General features: G+C 45.1%; 1 protein-coding gene across 2 annotated transcripts in view; it reads right to left on the bottom strand.

Annotated features, from left to right (window-relative positions):
* Positions 1–22,885, bottom strand: part of dop1b (DOP1 leucine zipper like protein B) — a 137,525-nt gene that overhangs the window by 72,658 nt on the left and 41,982 nt on the right. For both annotated transcript variants that reach the window (XM_078560234.1, XM_078560235.1), the window contains exons 4-11: positions 19,874–20,044; positions 15,480–15,669; positions 14,812–14,910; positions 12,899–13,022; positions 8,844–8,953; positions 8,148–8,262; positions 6,506–6,620; positions 2,949–3,068 (exon numbers count right to left, since the gene is read on the bottom strand). In XM_078560234.1, the coding sequence (XP_078416360.1) occupies positions 2,949–3,068; positions 6,506–6,620; positions 8,148–8,262; positions 8,844–8,953; positions 12,899–13,022; positions 14,812–14,910; positions 15,480–15,669; positions 19,874–20,044 (1,044 nt within the window). The remainder of the gene's footprint in view (positions 1–2,948; positions 3,069–6,505; positions 6,621–8,147; positions 8,263–8,843; positions 8,954–12,898; positions 13,023–14,811; positions 14,911–15,479; positions 15,670–19,873; positions 20,045–22,885) is intronic.

The raw sequence follows: 22,885 nt of genomic DNA, 5'->3' as shown, positions 1-22,885 counted from the left end.
AAGATGGGCTGAAGGGCCTCCTTCTGTGCCATAAATTTTCTATGCGTTCATTCAATCTCGACATCAATCCTAGTGGCTCCTTGTCACTGATTCCATCGCCCATTGCCTAGCCACACCCGCCCCAGAGTTTCCAACCCTGCTGAACTTTGATCCTAATTGACCACCAGGTCCCACATCGCTGGACTAGTAATCGAGAGGCCCAGGGTAATGCTCTGGGGACCCGGGTTCGAATCCCGCCACGGCAGATGGTGGAATCTGAATCCAATAAAAATCTGGAATTAAAAGTCTAATGATGACCATGAAACCATTGTCGATTGTTGGGAAAAACCCATCTGGCTCACTAATGTCCTTTAGTGAAGGAAATCTACCGTCCTTACCTGGTCTGGCCTACACGTAACTCCAGACCTACAGCAATATGGCTGACGTTTAAATGCCCTCTGAACCAGGGCAATGAGGGATGGAGAATAAATGCTGGCCTAGCCAGCGACGCCCATATCCCATGGATGATTTTTTAAAATGCCTATCATAAAAGACAAAAACAGAAACAGAAATACCTGGAAAAACTCAGCAGGTCTGGCAGCATCGGCGGAGAAGAGCACAGTTGACGTTTCGAGTCCTCATGACCCTTCTGTTGAGGACTCTAAATGTCAACTGTGCTCTTCTCCGCTGATGCTGCCAGACCTGCTGAGTTTTTCCAGGTATTTCTGTTTCTGTTTTTGTTTTGGATTTCCAGCATCCACAGTTTTTTGTTTTTATCCCTATCATAAAAAAGACTAGTTTTCCCCTCCAATACATAGTTTTTGCACCTACCTCTGTCCCATAAACTATGAAACCATGGTGACCATGTCTTGGTCATCTCCAGCCTCAACTACTCCAACTTCCTCTCTCAAAAAACAAGACGTTTCACTGAAAGGTGTAAGATTTTTAAAGAGATGACAGGTGGAGAGGTTTAAACCAGAAATGCAAGAAAGAAGGACCCAGGTAATTGTAGCCTGTAACACCACTGGTGGAGCGAGGGGAAAGAATGCAGAAAATCAGAAAAACAGTGTCCAGAGGTTGGAGGGGGCACATGGAGAGAATACAGGGCCAAAGGGGATTGTAGAGAAAGGTTGTTGCTAGAGAAAATTGAAGATAAGAGTGAGGATTTTAAATTGAACGGAATGAAATTGGGAACAGCATCACCTGCAAGTTCCTCTCCAAGTCATTCACCATCATGACTTGGAAATATATCGCCGTTCCTTCACTGTCACTGGGTTAAAATCCTGGAACTCCCTCCCTAACAGCACTGTGGGTGTACTTACACCACATGGACTGCAGTGGTTCAAGAAGGCAGTTCACCACCACCTTCTCAAGGGCAATTAGGGATGGGCAATAAACGCTGGCCTAGCCAGCGACGCCCACGAAAGAATAAATAGGGATAGGATTGAAGCACTAAGAAGGGATGACTTAGGGGAAGATTTGTGTGGCAGGAATTTTAGACAGATATCCAAGCAGAGTTTTGGATAAGTTGAAGGGCCAGAGACCAATGACAGCTGGAGGTGACATGAGCAATGACTCCAATGCCAAAAGGGCGGACAAGCAGAGGGACAAAGCAGGCAATCTTTCAGAGTTGTAAGCAAGAGGTCTTCAAGGTGGAAAATCAAACAGAAAACCAAATCAAAAACAGTCAGGCTCAGGCAGACACAGTGCTTGAGTAGGGTGATCAAATTAGTTGTAAGGAACCAGAGGACTGATGTGAGGGTTACTTAAGTAGACATAATTTCTCCCACATGAACTTTCCCTTTAGCTTTGCTGGCACTGAATCATGGTCTTCCACTACCCATCCCACTAGGAAACCTAACAGGCATAAAGGTGCCTGTGAAGGCCTAAGATCTCACCCTGTACTTTTAAAAAATATATAAACTATATAGAGATATGCTCATTGCTATCTCTAAAAATTTCAAACTGGTCAAAGACCTAAAATGGCTGAATCTATATTTGTCTGTGACCCCGAAGAAAAGGAGCTAGATGGCAATGTCGGAGAAATTCACACCTTGTTATCCCTGAAGAGCCACCAATGACCCCCCTATGGGCTGCACAGACCAAATTCAAAGAGAGCTATACAAAGGCCATCTGCATTTCATAACCCAGGCTGGCTAACAGGAGTCTGTTCATCTGCCAAGACAAAGGGCTGTACAGCCTTCCTTTCAATTTCTAACAGTTGGGACATTTAACAATCTCAGGGGCCAGATGAAGGATAAACATCCCTTGTCAAAGAGAGTGTGGAGAGGTGGGAGTCATGTGACATGGGCCTCTGGCTTGTGGAATCAGTAATATCGCCTTGCTGAACTGCAAAGTCTCAGTGTGTTTTTTTATCATCTGACTAGCAGCCTCATAGACAAGGGGCTCTGGCCCAGGTTGGGCACCTGCCCCCACCTACACTGCTTCTGCTGGAAATTCTTTACCAATGCATACAAGACTGGTCCATCTCTACGTGCCCATCTCATTGTGTGAAGTCAACACCATCGGAAGAGTGAATTACACAGCATCAGTTTTCAGCCCACCAACCTCCATGAAGGAAGACCTGTTTGGTCTTAGATTCTGGACACTGGAGTCCACGTGAAACAGTATTTCCTTTCTGCAGTCTCTGCACCATAAATCTTTCTTTCTTCTATCATTACGACCCTCCTCGTAATTTGAGTGTATGCAAATAAGCAAACACTTGGACTTTATCCTATATCGAGTTTGCTGTGGGATTATTAATAGAAAATTGAATTGCACCAATACCTAGGGAAATATGCCACTGCTTCTAAGGTGGGGAACAACTCAAGAACACTTTTCAGTTTACGGACAGGTGGTGAGGAGAGAAATCAGTGCTGTTTAAAATTAAACCCCCTCCTGCCCATACCAATGTCACGCAAAACAAGGCAAGTATTTTGCCACATGAATATTGAACACTCCAGCTTTACCTGATGCAGTCTTCAAAAAGCCCAGTAAAGTAATCCCACAGGTAATCCGTGTTTAGCGAGGTGATCAGCACGTTGACCGTCTTTATTACTTCTGATGCATTTTTGTTTTCTTTAATTTTGCTGAGGAAGGTTAAAATAAAAAATTGCATTCACGGTTCTGATGGGTCTGTAGCATTATACACAGTAATAAATGAGGAAACTTCTCAGGAGAACAAAAGACAGATTAGGATAAAATAGAATTATATATTTTTTTAAAGTTGTCAAGCGTGTCAATACATTTCCAACAAGTGAACAAGAAAACAGCAAGACTCACAAATGTAAAAATCCTATCATGGCAAAAACAAAATCAAAGGCAACCAAACCTTCACTCAAGTATTTTTTTCCTACGTACAAATCAATGGAAAACAAGAAATTTTCAAAAATGCTACACACAGTTCGAAAATCAAAGGGCAGGGAGAGGGGGAAAAGAGGAGAGGGCGAGGAGTGGGGGGGGGGAAAGGGGAGAGCGAGAGCGCGAGGAGGGAGGGGGGAAAAGGGGAGAGCGAGAGCGCGAGGAGGGAGGGGGGAAAAGGGGAGAGCGAGAGCGCGAGGAGGGAGGGGGGAAAAGGGGAGAGCGAGAGCGCGAGGAGTGGGGGGGGGAAAAAGGGGAGGGGGAGAGCGCGAGGAGGGAGGGGGGAAAAGGGGAGAGCGCGAGGAAGGAGGGGGGAAAAGGGGAGAGCGCGAGGAGGGAGGGGGGAAAAGGGGAGAGCGCGAGGAAGGAGGGGGGAAAAGGGGAGAGCGCGAGGAGGGAGGGGGGAAAAGGGGAGAGCGCGAGGAGGGAGGGGGGAAAAGGGGAGAGCGCGAGGAGGGAGGGGGGAAAAGGGGAGAGCGCGAGGAGGGAGGGGGGAAAAGGGGAGAGCGCGAGGAGGGAGGGGGGAAAAGGGGAGAGCGCGAGGAGGGAGGGGGGAAAAGGGGAGAGCGCGAGGAGGGAGGGGGGGAAAAGGGGAGAGCGCGAGGAGGGAGGGGGGAAAAGGGGAGAGCGCGAGGAGGGAGGGGGGAAAAGGGGAGAGCGCGAGGAGGGAGGGGGGGAAAAGGGGAGAGCGCGAGGAGGGAGGGGGGGAAAAGGGGAGAGCGCGAGGAGGGAGGGGGGGAAAAGGGGAGAGGGCGAGGAGGGAGGGGGGGAAAGGGGAGAGGGCGAGGAGGGAGGGGGATAAAGGGGAGAGGGCGAGAGAGAGGAGGGGGAGAAGAGGGCGAGAGAGAGGAGGGGGAGAAGAGGGCGAGAGAGAGGAGGGGGAGAAGAGGGCGAGAGAGAGGAGGGGGAGAAGAGGGCGAGAGAGAGGAGGGGGAGAAGAGGGCGAGAGAGAGGAGGGGGAGAAGAGGGCGAGAGAGAGGAGGGGGAGAAGAGGGCGAGAGAGGAGGGGGAGAAGAGGGCGAGAGAGGAGGGGGAGAAGAGGGCGAGAGAGGAGGGGGAGAAGAGGGCGAGAGAGGAGGGGGAGAAGAGGGCGAGAGAGGAGGGGGAGAAGAGGGCGAGAGAGGAGGGGGAGAAGAGGGCGAGAGAGGAGGGGGAGAAGAGGGCGAGAGAGGAGGGGGAGAAGAGGGCGAGAGAGGAGGGGGAGAAGAGGGCGAGAGAGGAGGGGGAGAAGAGGGCGAGAGAGGAGGGGGAGAAGAGGGCGAGAGAGGAGGGGGGGAGAGGGCGAGAGAGGAGGGGGGGAGAGGGCGAGAGTGGAGGGGGGAAGAGGGCGAGAAGGGAGAGGGGGAGAGAGCGAGAGAGGAGAGGGGGGAGAGGGCGAGAGAGGAGGGGGGAGAGGGCGAGAGAGGAGGGGGGAGAGGGCGAGAGAGGAGGGGGGAGAGGGCGAGAGAGGAGGGGGGAGAGGGCGAGAGAGGAGGGGGGAGAGGGCGAGAGAGGAGGGGGGAGAGGGCGAGAGAGGAGGGGGGAGAGGGCGAGAGAGGAGGGGGGAGAGGGCGAGAGAGGAGGGGGGAGAGGGCGAGAGAGGAAGGGGGAGAGGGCGAGAGAGGAGGGGGGAGAGGGCGAGAGAGGAGGGGGGAGAGGGCGAGAGAGGAGGGGGAAGGGGGCGAGAGAGGAGGGGGAAGGGGGCGAGAGAGGAGGGGGGAGGGGGCGAGAGAGGAGGGGGGAGAGGGAGAGAGGGGGGGGAGGGCGAGGGCGAGGGGGGGGAAGAGGGTGAGAGAGGAGGCGGGGAGAGGGTGAGAGAGGAGGGGGGGAGAGGGCGAGAGAGGAGGGGGGGAGAGGGCGAGAGAGGAGAGGGGGAGAGGGCGAGAGAGGAGGGGGGCGAGGGCGAGAGAGGAGGGGGGAGCGGGCGAGAGAGGAGGGGGGAGCGGGCGAGAGAGGAGGGGGGAGCGGGCGAGAGAGGAGGGGGGAGAGGGCGAGAGAGGAGGGGGGAGAGGGCGAGAGAGGAGGGGGGAGAGGGCGAGAGAGGAGGGGGGAGAGGGCGAGAGAGGAGGGGGGAGAGGGCGAGAGAGGAGGGGGGAGAGGGCGAGAGAGGAAGGGGGAGAGGGCGAGAGAGGAGGGGGGAGAGGGCGAGAGAGGAGGGGGGAGAGGGCGAGAGAGGAGGGGGAAGGGGGCGAGAGAGGAGGGGGAAGGGGGCGAGAGAGGAGGGGGGAGGGGGCGAGAGAGGAGGGGGGAGAGGGAGAGAGGGGGGGGGAGGGCGAGGGCGAGGGGGGGGAAGAGGGTGAGAGAGGAGGCGGGGAGAGGGTGAGAGAGGAGGGGGGGAGAGGGCGAGAGAGGAGGGGGGGAGAGGGCGAGAGAGGAGAGGGGGAGAGGGCGAGAGAGGAGGGGGGAGAGGGCGAGAGAGGAGGGGGGAGCGGGCGAGAGAGGAGGGGGGAGAGGGCGAGAGAGGAGGGGGGAGAGGGCGAGAGAGGAGGGGGGAGAGGGCGAGAGAGGAGGGGGGAGAGGGCGAGAGAGGAGGGGGGGAGAGGGCGAGAGAGGAGGGGGGAGCGGGCGAGAGAGGAGGGGGGAGCGGGCGAGAGAGGAGGGGGGAGAGGGCGAGAGAGGAGGGGGGAGAGGGCGAGAGAGGAGGGGGGAGAGGGCGAGAGAGGAGGGGGAGAGGGCGAGAGAGGAGGGGGGAGAGGGCGAGAGAGGAGGGAGGAGAGGGCGAGGGAGGGGGGGAGAGGGCGAGAGAGGAGGCGGGGGGAGAGGGCGAGAGAGGAGGCGGGGGGAGAGGGCGAGAGAGGAGGGGGGAGAGGGCGAGAGAGGAGGTGGGAGAGGGCGAGAGAGGAGGGGGGAGAGGGCGAGAGAGGAGGGGGAGAGGGCGAGAGAGGAGGGGGAGAGGGCGAGAGAGGAGGGGGAGAGGGCGAGAGAGGAGGGTGGGAGAGGGCGAGAGAGGAGGTGAGGTTGAGGGCGAGAGGGGATGGGCGGAGAGAGAGAGAGAGAGAGAGAGGGGTGGGGAGAGCGAGAGAGGGGGAGGGAGAGAGAGAGAGAGAGAGGTAAGGAGAGCGCGCGGGAAAGCGCAAGGCATACAAATACCAGTTGAACAACTGAAGTTAGTTTCCCACCATTTTAATCTTTTAGTTTTATTTTAAAGTCTATCCATTCTATATTCATGCAGAAGTTTCACCTATACCTTATTAGCAGACTCTCATTCTGGCTTGATTGCATATCTGGATCGAGCATCTCTTTACAAATGGAATAAAAAGCTCTGATCACTTCTAGAAGCAAATCTCCAATGACCTGAGGACCTGTAAAATTGACATAGTTAATTGCAATGACCAGCAGTCTCCTCAAAATAGGTAGAGGTATTAACCCCAATCAGGACACATTTTCCTAGTTCTCCCACCTCCATTCCAAGCCAACCCGCTGGGAAACTTCGCCACATATCCCACCATGAAACAAACATTATCTCCTCTTTACAATATTGCCACCCCACTTTCTTGTTTTTCTATTCCTCCTAATATATTCAACAGGGCAACGTGTATTTTCCATTATCGTCCACTTGGCAGCCAGGTTGCTGTTGATGCTGTTCAGCCTGAATCTTCCTATAAATGAACTGCTTTAAGTACCCCAGTTTATTTCCTACAATCTGTGCATTGTGATATATGCATATTTATCAGTTTTCTGTCCAAAGTACACCATCTTCACTTCAGCCTTTGAATACTTCGCTGATCTATTTTACCCTTCACTGTGAGCTGGGTGTTGTTTATTTTCCCAGCTCCCTCTCTTTCCTAGTGTGAGGAACTTGTCACTTCCATATTTAACTGTTGGCCAATACATTTGCATCAGCTTTGTTTGATGTAGCTCGTTCTGACAGAATATTACCCATCTGTCCTAGAACCCATGCCAGAGCCCAACAATATCCAGGCATTTTATAATTGCCCTGATCTTCCTTTACATGGCTGAGGGTATAATTCTGAGATTAGCACCCAAAACATCCTGCTCTTTGAACAAGCTTTTCCACTCAGTGTAATAGGCTCTTTATCCTAAGCAGCTGGGGAGCAAAGCATCTGGGACTGTCTATACTGGAATAGACTGCATCAGCCCCTCAGCTATTGAATCCTCTACCAAGACTGTGCTTCTAGCTATGTTGCTGATCTTCTCTGTTGTAGGGTGGCCGAGTTGTCCTTTTGGTGATAGAGTTGATCTGCAGGCACTTCTTGGACATTATTATTTACAATATACTCAGCAGTAACTACACATGGGCTTTCAACTCCAACTCCATTTCTACACTGGCTGCTGAGGTAACCCACATTACTCCCCTGTTGGTTACTACAGGTCACCTGATCTTTCTTAAGAAGTATTATGCTTAAAGGTTCATTACACACTAAGTAAAACCATAATTGCTACACTCTCCTCGTCTGTTTGTTGGTGCCACTGGACTGGCACTGCCATCTTTCCCCACAGGAAATGAGCATTTTAAATTGGCTTCAAGGCTGTTCTAACCCTTCCTTCCTGCCTTTCCACATCCCTTTGACGGGTGATCACCTTACCTCTCCCACTGCCTGCTCCCCAACTCACTGATGTGACCAACCTCAAGCTCTCACTTCCAGAATTACCCTTTTTCCTCAACTTGACAAATTGCCTCCACCTCTGGGTTCTGAGATTCCAAGCTCGATCCAAGTTACAAATGGAAGGCACGTGTTTCAAATTCAAAGCTGAGTTTGTGTTGTTTGTATTAATCTTGCATCAACTTTAAATACAAGTCATTTAACAGTCAATGGACCATGGCCCTTTAAATGAAGGTATAATGTATAAATCATTTGCTGGTTTACCTAGTTCCGGTTTATCGAGTAGACTTATCAGGATACGAAAGGGCTTCTGATGTGCTTGAGGTCCATGTTCCTGATCTGGCTCACGGTTCACCTGTTGCAGAGTTCTTATCAATGCCTATAAATAAAAACAGATTGCTTCTAAGCAACGACGAAAACTTCATCCTTAGTAATGCATTTTCAGGGACAATTGCAACAAAGTTCCAGTCCTTGAAGAACCGTTTCATCGTGGCATCAGTCAGAGTTCATCTCACCCAAAACTTGAATGAGGAAAAATCACGAGCATCAATGAGAGTCAACCTCCTCTTTGTACACTTCCTTCACCAGGGAGTGTGAGGCACACCCAAATATCGCTGCAAGGCTGCGGCTACATTTCTCTTAAATTGTACTCCTGCCAAACACATACACCTGCACGGAATTGTTCTACATATCTGTGTATGTTACATTATGACTGTACAAGCACTATGTCAACACCATGTATTTACATAAGTACATCAAATGACTGGGCAAGTATTTCTGCAAAAGAATTACTGCTTTACTTTTCACAGCTTAGAAAATGATTCCAAAATAAAGTAATTACATGGTTTACAAAATAACATTCTGATTTGAGTCGCCGTGTTTTGTAATTTCATGTAGGTAAAGCGCAAACCCAAATTTGATAGCATCACATCAAAAATAACATTCCTCAACTGTACTTACTCGAACCAGCAAGTCCTTGGAATGTTTGTTAAAATAAGCCTTGGTATGATCTTCAGGAGAGATGGAGAAGTCTGAGTCTGTAGTCATTATGCCTCCTTTGATATCTGTACCTAAAAGGATCAACATTAGACATTGTTATAAATGCAAGTAGAACATAAAACAAAGATTGAATTTCCAATAATTTTGTACCATCTGATTGGTATAACAGATGTGTGGAAAAGGATTGTCACCAGAAAATACAAGATAAAATACAACCATATAATATTGTAATTATATAATGTCCATAACAATGTTGCAGCAGTAAAAAAGGTAGATGCAAGTATTTTTTTAAAATTCCATTTGGATAAACGTAACCAGATTTTGATCATTTCAGCAATTTCGGACTAGTTCATGTGTACTTTTCATGCAACAGGTGATCCTAATGTCAATAGTGATGAACAAGGATATTCAACTTAACCCGTAAAATGCTTATAGAATACAAGATTCCAATGAATAAGATCATGTTCGATGGGGCAGTTCCAAAATAACGCATAATTTCCAGAAACAAGAATTATTAATACACAAGCAAAAACAAATACGACATATACTAGAAATCTGTCAAAAGTAATACGGAAACATGAAAAAGGGTTGGATAAGCCAAAAGTGTATTTTTTTTTCTCCCCCACCAATAAAAGCAACATTTTAAGAAACTTCAGTTTGAGTCTTGAAACAAGAATCCACATACTAAAATATTAAGTCTGGTCAGTAATGAATTATGGATGCGGAGCTTGGAGCACTGGGAAAGAGGGAGAAAAAAATCAGCCACTTCAAAATGCAGTGCTTAAAAAGGATCCCAAAGGTAAGCTGGGCAGAGAAAAGAACTAATGAAGAAGTACAGAATGAGGCCAGAAGAGCAAGAGAACTCGAAAAATAGCAAAAGGTAAATGGATAAAAACAAAAAACTACTGCGGATGCTGGAAATCCAAAACAAAAACAGAATTACCTGGAAAAACTCAGCAGGTCTGGCAGCATCGGCGGAGAAGAAAAGAGTTGACGTTTCGAGTCCTCATGACCCTTCAGTAGAACTGAGTATAGATAGGAGAGGGGTGAAATATAAGCTGGTTTAAGGTGGGGGGGGAGATAGAGAAGTTGGGGGGGAGGCGGTGGTTGTAGGGACAAGCAAGCAGTGATAGGAGCAGATAATCAAAATATGTCACAGACAAAAGGAACAAAGAGGTGTTAAAGATGGTGATATTATCTAAGAAAATGTGCTAATTAAGAATGGATGGCAGGACACTCAAGGTACAGCTCTGGTGGGGGTGGGGTGGAAAGACTGACAGGGTATTACAGTTATAGATTTAAAAATAATGGAAATAGGTGGGAAAAGAAAAAACTATATAAATTATTGGAAAAAACAAAAGGGAGGGGGAAGAAACGGAAAGGGGGTGGAGATGGAGGAGGGAGTTTAAGATCTAAAGTTGTTGAATTCAATATTCAGTCCGGAAGGCTGTAAAGTGCCTAGTCGGAAGGTGAGGTGCTGTTCCTCCAGTTTGCGTTGGGCTTCACTGGAACAATGCAGCAAGCCAAGGACAGACATGTGGGCAAGAGAGCAGGGTGGAGTGTTAAAATGGCAAGCGACAGGGAGGTTTGGGTCTTTCTTGCGGACAGACCGCAGGTGTTCTGCAAAGTGGTCGCCCAGTTTGCGTTTGGTCTCTCCAACGTAGAGGAGACCGCATTGGGAGCAATGAATGCAGTAGACTAAGTTAGGGGAAATGCAAGTGAAATGCTGCTTCACTTGAAAGGAGTGTTTGCGCCCTTGGACGATGAGGAGAGAGGAAATGAAGGGGCAGGTGTTGCATCTTCTGCGTGGGCATGGGGAGGTGCCATAGGTGGGGGTTGAGGAGTAGGGGGTGATGGAGGAGTGGACCAGGGTGTAAAAGGTAAATGGAGTTCTTTGGGCATGTTACCCATGCAGAAGGGTTGGAGCGCCTAATCACCACTCAAAGAATTAATGGAAGAAAAGCAAGACAGCAAAGGAAGCAGATATGGGCAACATGGAAGACTGACTTAACCAGAACTCTAACAATGAGATCATTCACTGTTGCTACGGTCAGAAAGTTTGGAAGACCACGGTCACCCATGCTACTCAGCATGACACTTAGACGACAACTGGAAATCTGAAATTATTCCTGGGTTCCAAGGTCCCTCCATACTTTTGTGCATTCCCTGGTCTCCCCAGGTCTCTCTCCAATCTATGTCCAGTACTATGTTTGAGCTGATCAACAATCATTTAAACTTTTCCTTCAAACTTTTAATTGCATCCCAAGCTTCCACACAACACTTCCCTGAATCATCGTGCAGAAGATGCAAGAGTGCAGCTGGGCCTCCAATTTTTTTCTTTAACCCATAAGGAACCATAAGTCTGTTGTACGTTTTTCAACAACAGAGACTTGGGGGCTGGATTTTCATCATGGAGGCGGAAATTGGGAGTCAGGAATTTTTTAATATCACAATCCTGCCTCCATCTTGGCAATGCCAGGATTTACATCTTTTGGAGGGTGGGATGGCTGCCTCGGGCGGCAGGTCCAAGGCGGAGACTGGGATAGGGTGGTAGATCCTTAAGTGGGTACATTAAAAGGCCCACCCCCTTTCCCTGAGTTATCAGCTCAGTTCTTCAGATCAGTATAAAGCCTCCTTCACCCTTGCCTCATCTGCCCTAGTATCCATTTTATAAACAGAATTCACAATTCCTATAACAATATTTTAAGTCATTGAAAAGCTAATAAATCTGTCAAAATAAACAAACATCACTTGAATAAGTATTTAAAATCATTATCCTATTCAGCTCATAAATCTGTCAAACACATCAAACTCATGTTCTCTGGGAAAACTCACGTTCCCTAGGACAATTGACTAAAAATACTCTGCAGTACAGAATACATTAGTGTTTTTGAAGACAGGCAAAAGGTCATATATCTGTCAATGCTTTCAAACAGATGGCTAAGCTATCCTTCAAATAATGAATTAAAGCAATGGGGAGAGTTTAAACAAATAGTGCCGGATCTCACATTAAGTACCCTTTCAATAATGTATAATACAGAGTAGCACTTTATCCAATGGACAATCTATTCCAATGCATCAGGAGACTTAATCACTTTAACAAATGCTTTTCTTTCATTTGACGATTTACCAGTTGTCAGAAGTAACAACCTAGCAACTACATTATTTAATGGCCATTTACCTTTTCCAATCATAGCACTGTCATCACTCACTTTAGTAAATATAAACTCATGGTTAAACATGAAATGCTGTAGCCTAAGTGAAGCAACATAATTTTTACTCACCTTTTATAACTCTTCTTGCCTTAAAACCATGGTTCAAGCCTCCACTCTGCAGGTGTGATTTAGGATGGCTTCCAAAACATGGCCACCTTAATGAAAACTGCTCACTTCTAGAATAGTGACAGCAACTTCTACATCGCCGTGTGTCAGGTTCTTGACCCACCTCCTTTCTTGCGCCAGTGAAAATGGAGGCGGGACTTACAGATCCGCATCCCGGCCACCATTTTATTACCCCACTCGAACTCCATTTAGTCCCAAACAGGACCATGAAAATCCGACCCTTGGCATTCAAGTGTAGAGAATCACTGGTTCAAATCCACGTCTTTACAGCCCATGGCATGGTGCTTGGTAATGCAGTGAGCTGCCACCAGACTGGATTGCTGTCGCATCATTTGACAACAGCTGTTCAGTTGCCTTTTCATGCTGCGGCTGTTGACTCCAGTCTTCTCAGAACACAGATCATCTATCTGCTACCAAAGAATGAAGGAAGAAAGCAAACAAACCAGGCTACTCTGGCACACCCATCGGTCTAACCTACAGTCACCCATCGGTCTAACCTACAGTCACCCATCGGTCTAACCTACAGTCACTACCAGAACAAGCCTTGGAAACATCACCTGCCTGCCCCCCTCAGTGAAGAAATATGCCAAAGGTGAGAATAAATAAGAAGATAATTTCCTTTAAAATCACAGCATGAAAATTAAATAAAGACATTACAAGTTTTTTTTTACATACCCAACAGCCATGCATATAGACGTCTGTTCAAGGACATGTCTCTCCTCAGTACAGCGTAGAGAGCAGCAGAGAGAACAAGCACCATGTCCTCCCTGGACATTGGGATGGCAGAGTTATTTGGATCCTTGAATAAAAAGGAAAAGAACCGTCAATTACAAACATTGGTGGAAAACAAACACATAAACAATGTCAGGCAGTCAGGTAACTCAAGTGTAGAAAACTTTGACGTTGCCCTCCATTTTCAATTTATAACGTTTTAAATGAATAAAATTAACATCCTTCAGAAACATTTTCAGTGTTAATTAGAAACAAAAAAGCTGAATTTATATAGCACTTTGTGACCTCTGAACATTCTAAAGTGCTGTCAGACTAACAGATAGCCCTGAAATGCCTTAATTGTTGTCTGTAAGCAACTACGCAGCTAATCTGTACAAAGTAAGATCGCACAAACAGTAAGCGGTTAAATTCAACGAATCACCATTCAATCTGTTTTTGGTGACATTGGTTAAAGGAGGAATGTTGGTCAGAACACCGGCGGGCCTCCTTGCCCTCGCTTGCACAGTGCCCAAGGAGTTTTTAATGTCCAAGGAGTTTTTAATGCCCATCTGAGCAAGCAGACAGGACGTTTGTTTAGAGATCTCATCTGAAAGATTGTACCCATGACGAGAACATCAACTTAGCAATCATGTGCCTAAATTTATATTGAGGCCAGAACCACACATTCTGACTCAAAAGGTGGCAGCATAAATCAACTGAGGCAAGTCAACTCTGATTTACAGTACTTGAGTTAAACAATTCTTTCATCAAAAAAAGACTTTCATTTATGTAGCGCTTTTCTTGGCCATTCGATGTCTCAAAGCGCTTAACAGCCAATGAAGTATTTCTGTAGCAGTGTTGGAAACATTACTTTAAATGTTGTAATGTAGGAAAGACAACAGCCAGTTTGTGCCTAGCAAACTCCCACAAACTGCAGTGTGACAATGACCAGATAACACTTTTTGTGATGTCAACTGAGGGATAAATGTTAGTCAGGATCCCGGGGATAACACCTTTGCTTTTTTTCAAAATAGCGCCATGGGATCATTTACATCCAACCAAGGAGGCTGAAGGGGCCTCGGTTTAATTTCTCATCTGAAAGGCTGCACCTCTGACAGTGCAGCACTCCCTCAGTACTACAGTGGATTGTTAGTACTAAGTATATTTATTTCCAAAGAATAAATGATACTAAGAGCAATTTATATTTTGGCTCAAAGGTTTACAAACTAATATTATTGCCCAACTGAGACACAACATAAATCGACTTGCACTGTATTTCACCAAATCCCATCCAGTCACAAATATCAGGTGCATATTCAAAATAAAAGATTTGAAACTAAAGCAGGTAACAAAACGTGTTTTTATTTGGCTCACACCAAACCTCTTTTCAATGTGAAGAGTACAGTGCGTTTTGACTTGCCGACAATCAGGAAATTCCATGAACCCCACTGGTCAACTTCCCATTCAGCATGATTGGCACCAAACACTCGGGCACAAATCTGGGTTGCATTCAAATCCAGGTTTCCAATGTGACTGGACAACGTTCTACAGAACCGTGTCAACCTATCACTGCAGCCACACTTCTGAAACATGGTGCATAAATCACATTTTAAACGTGGGAAATTTCTTTGATAAGTATGTACCAATGCTACCAACCATTTGCCACCCAGCTAAGATTTAATAAAAAGTTAAGGGTGATGCAATATATTAAGCTTCACAAAAATCAATGATGCAACTGCCAGTCGCTTTTGCTGGGAAGCATAGCACCTGTGACTCGCAAATTAATCTGCTTTAGAACTTTTGGAAAGAGGACACAGATGAACAACTATTGCAATTAGCATTAAACAGATTTAAAAATAGATAGACTAAACACTTACCAGGCATGTGCATAAAGGAAAAAAGTAAAATAGAATGTCTAAGGTGTTCCGCTGTACAAGAACATTAGAATCCTGCATCGAGGCACACAGCGCTTTCACCTGGGGAAAAAAAAACAAGTGCCAATGAATTCGCAACACTAAAGATACTGCGAATGCTGGAAATCTGAAATAAGAACAGAAAATGCTGGAAATACGCAGAAGGTCTGGCAGCATCTGTAGCGAGAGAAACATAGTTAACATTTCAGGCCTATAACCTTTCACCAGAACATCAATCCCTCTACTGTTAAATCCTTCAATTCCCACAGCAGCCATCGTTAATCAATGTGTTGTCAGGTACTGTTAGTTTAGTGTTAAATCACAGCATTGTTACAAAAAAGGCCCTTCAGGAATGTCATTGAAGGCCCAAACTCACCCCGGTAGATTTTTTTGCCTTGTGTTGTGTAACCTTTACAGAAGCTGCCTGATTTTCACTTCATTTATTTCAGATTAGTAACAGTGTAGCTGCACGAACTGAGATCAGCTGACTTCCTAAACACCTCCACCAGAGTTGGTGCCAACTTGAGGCAACCAGTCCAGTCAGTTCACCTTCCCTCCCTTGTGAAGATAGCATGGCCAGAAGAAATAAACACATAAACAAAGCACAGGTTGGATCGCATTAATATACTTACCGCAAGACAAGGATCTGTGCCAAACATCTGTTTCTGCTCTTTTCCGCACACAGATCTGCTAATGTGGTTGACAACGAAGAGCGAAGCCGGCAGGCGTATAGAGGGGCTGATGAGGACACTGCCCCACAGAGCTCCATAGAATACCTCCTGACCCACTACCAGCATCAGCTTCAGCAGCAAGGTGTCCGTTCTTCACGTCATAGAGAGAGAAAAAAATGCTGGTTAACTTCAACAAAAATTCAGGCACAAACACCACTCTGATTCCAAGGCAGTGATTCAAATGATGGGTTCAGATCTCGTGGAAACATATAAAACCTGATTAACTTCTTTGTCAGTTGAATACTATAAACGTCCAAAAATGAACTAACACAGTTAAGCAGACAATTCCTTCTGGTTTTATATTCTAATTTTTAAAGAGGGTTGCGGGGAGAAGGTCTACGTCAGGCAGAAAGGACATCTAAACTGCTCATCTCATGGATTCAGCACAACGTCCCCTCAATTTTCAAGGTCAAGCCTCAACATAACTGGAGGGGGAGCAGGAAATCCAGCCACCTGGACCAACCTCCACCCTGAGCTCAGAACAAGTGGGCCTCCCACGTTCAGTAGGTGAGATGCTTTCTTCACAACTTTCACCCTGCTACTGCCCCATTCACACCAAAATACCAGGCTAGTGGAAAGACCAGCTCCAGGGCCTCAGGGTAACATTACCTTGTATGGCAAATCACAGAGGAATTCATCACTCTTACAAATATTCTTACTCAGAACTCTCGCTTATTCAATAGCCAAATCCAACAACCTTTCAAGTTTGCGCCTGTGGCGTAAACAAAGTCGTTTTAAAGGCGGAAAGTGGAACAAAAGCAAAGCGTACGTGTTTCAGCGGACTGAAAGGTAATGCAGTATCATCAACAAATAACAGTGTTCTCAGAGCTGTGGGGAGGTAAATCACTCCCTTTGCTGTCTGCGCAGGGAGCAAATATTTTCATTGATCCACTGAAGATTACTGAGCCGTCAAAGCAATCATTGCCAGGGAATCTCTGGACATGCAGCACTTTGTTCTGCAACTCGGTGAAAGGGGAGATGGGTGTTAGGCATTTTCACAGTCACTATTTCCAGTTATGTAGAATAAAATCTGATCATTTCATATTTTTATTCTTTCATGGGATGTGGGTGTTGCTGGCAAAGCCAGGACTTGTTTCCCATCCCCAATTGCCCTTGAACTGAGTGGCCATTTCAGAGAGCAGATGGGAGCCAACCATGGCTGTGGGTCTGGAGTCACATGTAGGCCAGACCAGGTAAGGATGGCAGATCTCCTTTCCTGAAGGGCATTAGTGAGCCAGATGGGTTTTTACGACAATCAATGATAGCTTCATGGTCATCATTACTGAGGCCAGTTTTCAATTCCAGATTTTACGAATGGAATTTAAATTCTGCCAGCTGCTGTGGTGGGATTTGAACCCATGTCCCCAGGGCATTAGCCTGGACCTCTGGGTTACTAGCCCAGTGACATTATCACGACACCACCATCTCCCCTTAAAATGCAGACCAAATGAATTAATTGACCTAAACATGGACATTGCTCTAAATATTAGCAAGTTATATGCAAGTGTGCACCCCTATTACAATGAGGTTACGAGCAGGGATATTAGGCAGTAGACACTTCTGCCCTTCCATGGTATCACTTGAGATAAACTTATCACAAGAGGACAGGATCTACACAAACCCCAAAGCAATAAATGTATACCCTTATAACAATACTTCAACAGTGTTAATTCTGTTGAATATAGATGCTTTCTACAGCATTTCCAAATGATGTGCACGGGATTCAGTTTTCCTGTTCTGCAAGTCAACATTACCTGTCCAACACTAGCACATCTAAAAGGATTTATTTGTACAAAATATTGGCCTTCAGATTAACTATATATCACAAAAGTTTGGTCTTCTGATTATAACCAGTGCCAATCACAACACAGCACAGAAGACAACACTCCTTTTTTAATTGGCCATCATTTCTCTCCTCCTCTTCCAGGCGGGGTCTCGACTCTTGCTGCTGCATGGACCTACAGGCACCGTCAATTATATCTCATCTCAAAATGACCGACCTTCATCTCAGGTGAGAATGGCAACTGTCTACATCCTATTTCACTGTGTAAGGCATCACAAATGAGCCTGAAAATGCCCACAAAAATCACTTTTCAGCAGGGAGTAGCAAGTTGCAATCATAATTAATAACCCGACCTCATTTTATTCCCCACTTCCACCTTCCCTAACCTGGGGGCAACAAGCTTTACTGAAGCATCCCTGATTCTAGCCTAACGGAGATCATTTCACCCAGCCAAAACCAAGAATTAACAATGAGGCTTCTGGTCTTGTATGGTACAATACCACGCAATAAAATACTTTCTACCACTCAGCCAACAAGAGAGCTGGAATTTACTCTATTTGATCATTTTAAACCAGTTGGGAATTTAAATGTTTCTTTGCTTTATGCATTGTGGCTTTTTCCAGTGGCCTATTCCTGGAGGATCAGTCACATGACATTCAGCGCAGCCTGCAAAAGTGAGTACATTTACTTAACAGCTTGATATCAGCCTCTAACCTCAGAAACATTACAGATCACTCATGCAAGCCTATCAAAGTTAGGGAGCAGTTTTGTGCTGTGCATTTCTCAGTGCTAAGATCATACCAAGGCTGCAAGTCCCAAATCAATTACTGCCTCAGTGCTGATGAATTCACAGTGCTAAAATGCTTAGAACTATTTTAACACTTGACAAATGCCAGCTCTCACGTGACCTAATCTTCCTACAACTGAAAACATCAAAACAAACATACATCACAGATCAGCAGATCACCATCCCCTCTGGGCCAGAAACAGCAGCAAGTTCCATCAAAAGGCAGCATCAAAGCCTGAAGTTTCTAATGGTGAAATGCTAACTCTGTTTCTCACTCCACAGATATTGGCAGGGCCTGGAAAGTATTCCCAGGATTTTCTGTTTTTATTTTGGTTTTCCAGCATCTGCAGTATTTTGCCTTTCTGCTGAACTCTCTCATCTTGACAATGAATTTAATTTTTATATGGTATTTCTAATTTTCATTTGGTATTAGAGGCCAGAGTTATCAGGAAAGGTTGTCATATTTTTTTGTAATGATGTAAAGGCACCAGTCACTCATAAGAGATTCTGTAACCACATTGTGAGTTCACTTATTAAGATTAGGCACATGAGAGCACATATACATGGATAGAAATCTTGAGGGCATCAGCAGCAGGACTGCGTGCGCTGTGTTCTGCCCACAGGCCAAAGTGAAACTGAGACTGGATCACATGACAGACTTCTCTCGCTGCTATCCCTTAAAGGTAAATCACAACAAAAATAACCCTCAATGTGATTAAGTATTGAATTGGACCCCACCTAGCAACATTGGCAGCCCAGTACAAGCTACCAGCAGCTGTGCAGCTGTATTTCATCAGTGACTTCTTTCCTAATCGAACTGCCAAGAATCAAATCTCCTAGTGATCTACTGGGCAGCAAGTTTAATGAGATAGCAACAGCGCAGTTTCATTTTCATTTGAAGAGATACACTGAGGGGAGGAAGATGTACATTATTTAACCACAAGAATGTCATGGGTAAGGAATAAAATAACTTCATGTCAAAATGACAATTTTTCACACAAACTATACCATAACTCTGACGACTGGCCCATGATAAGCTAAATTAATGCTTGAAAAGTCAATGTTAAGTCCATGCTCGGGAAAATGTTTCAGTAAATGCTGTGGTGCGTTAACAAAGTAATTATTGGAATTATCAGAGCTAACCTATTCCAGTAGCAGGGTCCCCTCTGTAATTTCACCTTTAGGCAATCCTAGATCAGATATTGCTCGACTAGATGCAAGGGAAAACGCCCTGTACTCTACTCAATAATGCGCCTTAGTGCACATCCTCAGAGCAGCTCTCCCTAATGGATTAGTGCAACACTTTTCCATTACTGACAACCAGCTGTGCTCAGGACATCTGGCCGAGCCTGCCAAGTTAGGGCATATTGCACCTATGTTTATTGGGAATTGGGCCAGCATTGCTTAAAGTAATTTTACAATCAACTCACAGCTAGCCAAAAGAGAAGATATTTCTCAACATTCTGGGCTGGGTCTAAATCTACATTCATATAGCTTCATTAAAGCGTTAGTCCAACCAGGATGTGTGTATCCAGTTGTTGACCGCTTTATAATTAGATGAAATATAGTTCCTTCAAAATCCTTGCACCACTACCTAATTCTTTTTGGAATACAACAAATAAAGTTGAAACAGTCAAATTAACACTTCTTTCCAAAGAGTTCAAAACAGGAAGAAATAGAAGTAATAAACATCAGCTTCCAACAACAGCAATTCAACGGCCTCACCTCTCATAAATCTCCGATCCCTCCTCCAACCCTGGCAGCAGTCCAGTGATGAATGCCTGCAGGCTGGGAATTAAGGATTTGTGTAGTGGGAGGTAGTATTTCTCGTACAGCCCAAGAAGCACTGGCTTCACAGACATAGCTGCATTGCCCAGCAAGGGAAACAGACCACAGCTACAGGAGAAACAAAAAAAAAAGCCTCATTATCTTGCTAAAAGGGATGCGTTGCTCAGACAGGTTTAACAACAACAGAGAAGTAACTCAGATGTGTAGTGTAATGGAAGATATTAAACTAAGTTCCATTAAGGGTTAACGATAACAGTCTGTGATGTCACGGAAGGAAGAGACATACACTCATGATCTGGGACTCGAGGAGAGTAAGCATGATCAGAAGCTAGTGTAAGGTGTTCTCATAACTGTAAATACGTTACAATAAAGTCAGAGTGTTTTGCAGCCAGCAGTCTTTGAAAATTTACGGAAGCTAATCCAACCCAACAATACAACAATATGAGGTGCAAATCCATTTTGGTTCAGTGCTCCATTGACTACCATGTTTGCTTAATAACACGTCAAGGAAAGCATTGTCTTTCAATCTCAGCACCATACAACCATCAAATCTAAATAGAATTTCTATTTTTACGATCTGCAGACTTCGTCATTATACCTCAATACCAAATAAGCGCTTAACCAACAATCTGCTCATGAATTAAAGAAAAACACCTGCTGCTTTTTGTAAAAGACTGCAGCGAAGTCCATGTTGAATAATTTTAATAGTTTTAGTTTAGTTATGTTCAATTATCAAAGAAGGTGTATTAATCAATTAACTCAATATGGTATCATTCTATGAGGGTCTCTCTCTTTCGGTGCATTCCTACTTCACAAGTGATGTGTGCCATATTGCCTCAGGCCAAAGTAGGGCTACATTTTATAGTTTTACCACAGGACACATGTTGAAGAGAATCACTGTTACATTTTACGGCTTGATTAGAGGATACACGTGAAGTCTCTAAAAACAAAAAACTACTGCAGATGCTGGAAATCCAAAACAAAACCAGAATTACCTGGAAAAACTCAACAGGTCTGGCAGCATCGGCGGAGAAGAAAAGAGTTGACGTTTCGAGTCCTCATGACCCTTCAACAGAACTTCAGAACAGAACTGAGGACTCGAAACGTCAACTCTTTTCTTCTCCACCGATGCTGCCAGACCTGCTGAGTTTTTCCAGGTAATTCTGTTTTTGTTTTGTCACGTGAAGTCTCTTGTGGTTTAATCGTGAAAGCAAACGCTGCAGAAATGCTGTGGGGACTAGGCTTTGGGAAGGAGTTTGACAATTATGCTGTATTCCTCTATTCCTCTCAAAAGTGAAGTAAAACAGCTTTAAATCTCAAACTGCAGTTCTACATCTTAAATTGTATTAGCTTTTGAACTTAAAGTGCCTAAGGAGAAATAGTCACTTTCCTTCAAAGTATACAACAGGTTTTGTACATTACTGTGGTTATTATCAGTTTCTGTAATAGTGTTGTAGTTATGTAGCTTTTGTGACTTTTATTTCTTATGAACATTACATGGTATTTTGTAATACATACATTACATTAACTTTAACACACCAATCATCTTTATGTATTTATTTTGTATGTGGTGTAGTAATTTTGTAATTACTGTATTATTTTAAGCTTGTGTATTTCTTGTATTTTTAGTTACTTGTTTTTAAGTAACTTGCTTCAGGCATTAGCAGTCACTAAGAAGTTACATAAAGGCATTTGAACTTTCCAGAACACACAAGATGTATCAGGTCTTTTGGGACATAAGCCCTAAAGGAAATCAATCATTTGGCAGTGACACCACACATCATCTTGTCACAAATAAGCAGACACACACTGGGTGGTACCTTGTTATTTCACTGGAAAACCTATCTAGTGATATAGATAGGTTAAGTGAGTGGGCAAAGATTTGGCAAATGGAGTATAATGCAAGCAAATGTGAAATTGTCCATTTTGGAATGAAGAATAAAAAAGATTATCTAAACAGTAAGAGATTGCAGAGCTCTGAGGTTCAGAGCGACCTGGGTGCCCTAGTGCATGAATCACAATAGGTTAGTATGCAGGTACAGCAGGTAATTAGGGAAGCTAATAGAATGTCATCATTTATTGAGGGGGATTGAGCACAGAAGTACGGAAGTTATGCTTCAGTTGTACAGGGCGCTGGCGAGACTACATCTGGAGCACTGTGTACCATAGTGGTCTCCTTACTTAAGCAAAGGCATAAATGTGTTAGAAACAGTTCAAAGAAGGTTCACTAGACTAATACCAGGAATGGGCAGGTTGTCTTATGAAGAAAGGTTGGACAGGTTAGGCTTGTATTAGAAGAGTAAGCGGTGGCTTAATTGAAACCTTTAAGATCCTGAGGGGTCTTGACAGAGTAGATATAGAGAGGATGTTTCCTCGTGGGAGAATCTAGAGCTAGGGGTCACGATTTAAAAATAAGGGGTCGCTCATTTAAGACAGAGATGGGGAGAAATTTTTTCTCTCAAAGGGTTGAGTGTCTTTGGAACTCTCTTCCTCAAAAGGCAATGGAAGCAGGATCTTTGAATATTTGTAAGGCACAGCTGGATAGTTTCTTGATTAACCTTTCACCCCATTGTTATTGGGGGTAGGCAGGAGGTTACAATCAGATAGCCACGATCTTATTGAATAGCGGAGCAAGATGAAGGGCTGAGTGGCCTGCTCCATGTTCATATGGAAAAGCTATAAACTTAATAAAATAACAGGGACAAGCTACAAAGGATGTTACCACAAGTGACTGACATCTTAGGGAACTAGTTTGGAGTTAATGGCAAGTGACATCAGCAAGATGACCATACCCTTGAGAGACCAGACATTGATCATGTGCCATTTAACCAAATTAGGGACTGATCATGTGCTATTTGGGCCAATCAGAACTAAAGAAAACTATTGATCATGCATAGAGGTGGTTGCTAGCAAGGGTTAATAAGCAACAATTTTCAGTAGCTAGGTGCA

This window comes from Cetorhinus maximus, chromosome 16, assembly GCF_964194155.1.
Source record: "Cetorhinus maximus chromosome 16, sCetMax3.hap1.1, whole genome shotgun sequence".
Classification (NCBI taxonomy): domain Eukaryota; kingdom Metazoa; phylum Chordata; class Chondrichthyes; order Lamniformes; family Cetorhinidae; genus Cetorhinus; species Cetorhinus maximus.
Note: the sequence above shows the minus strand (reverse complement) of the source record. Positions and strands in the feature narration are given on the sequence as shown.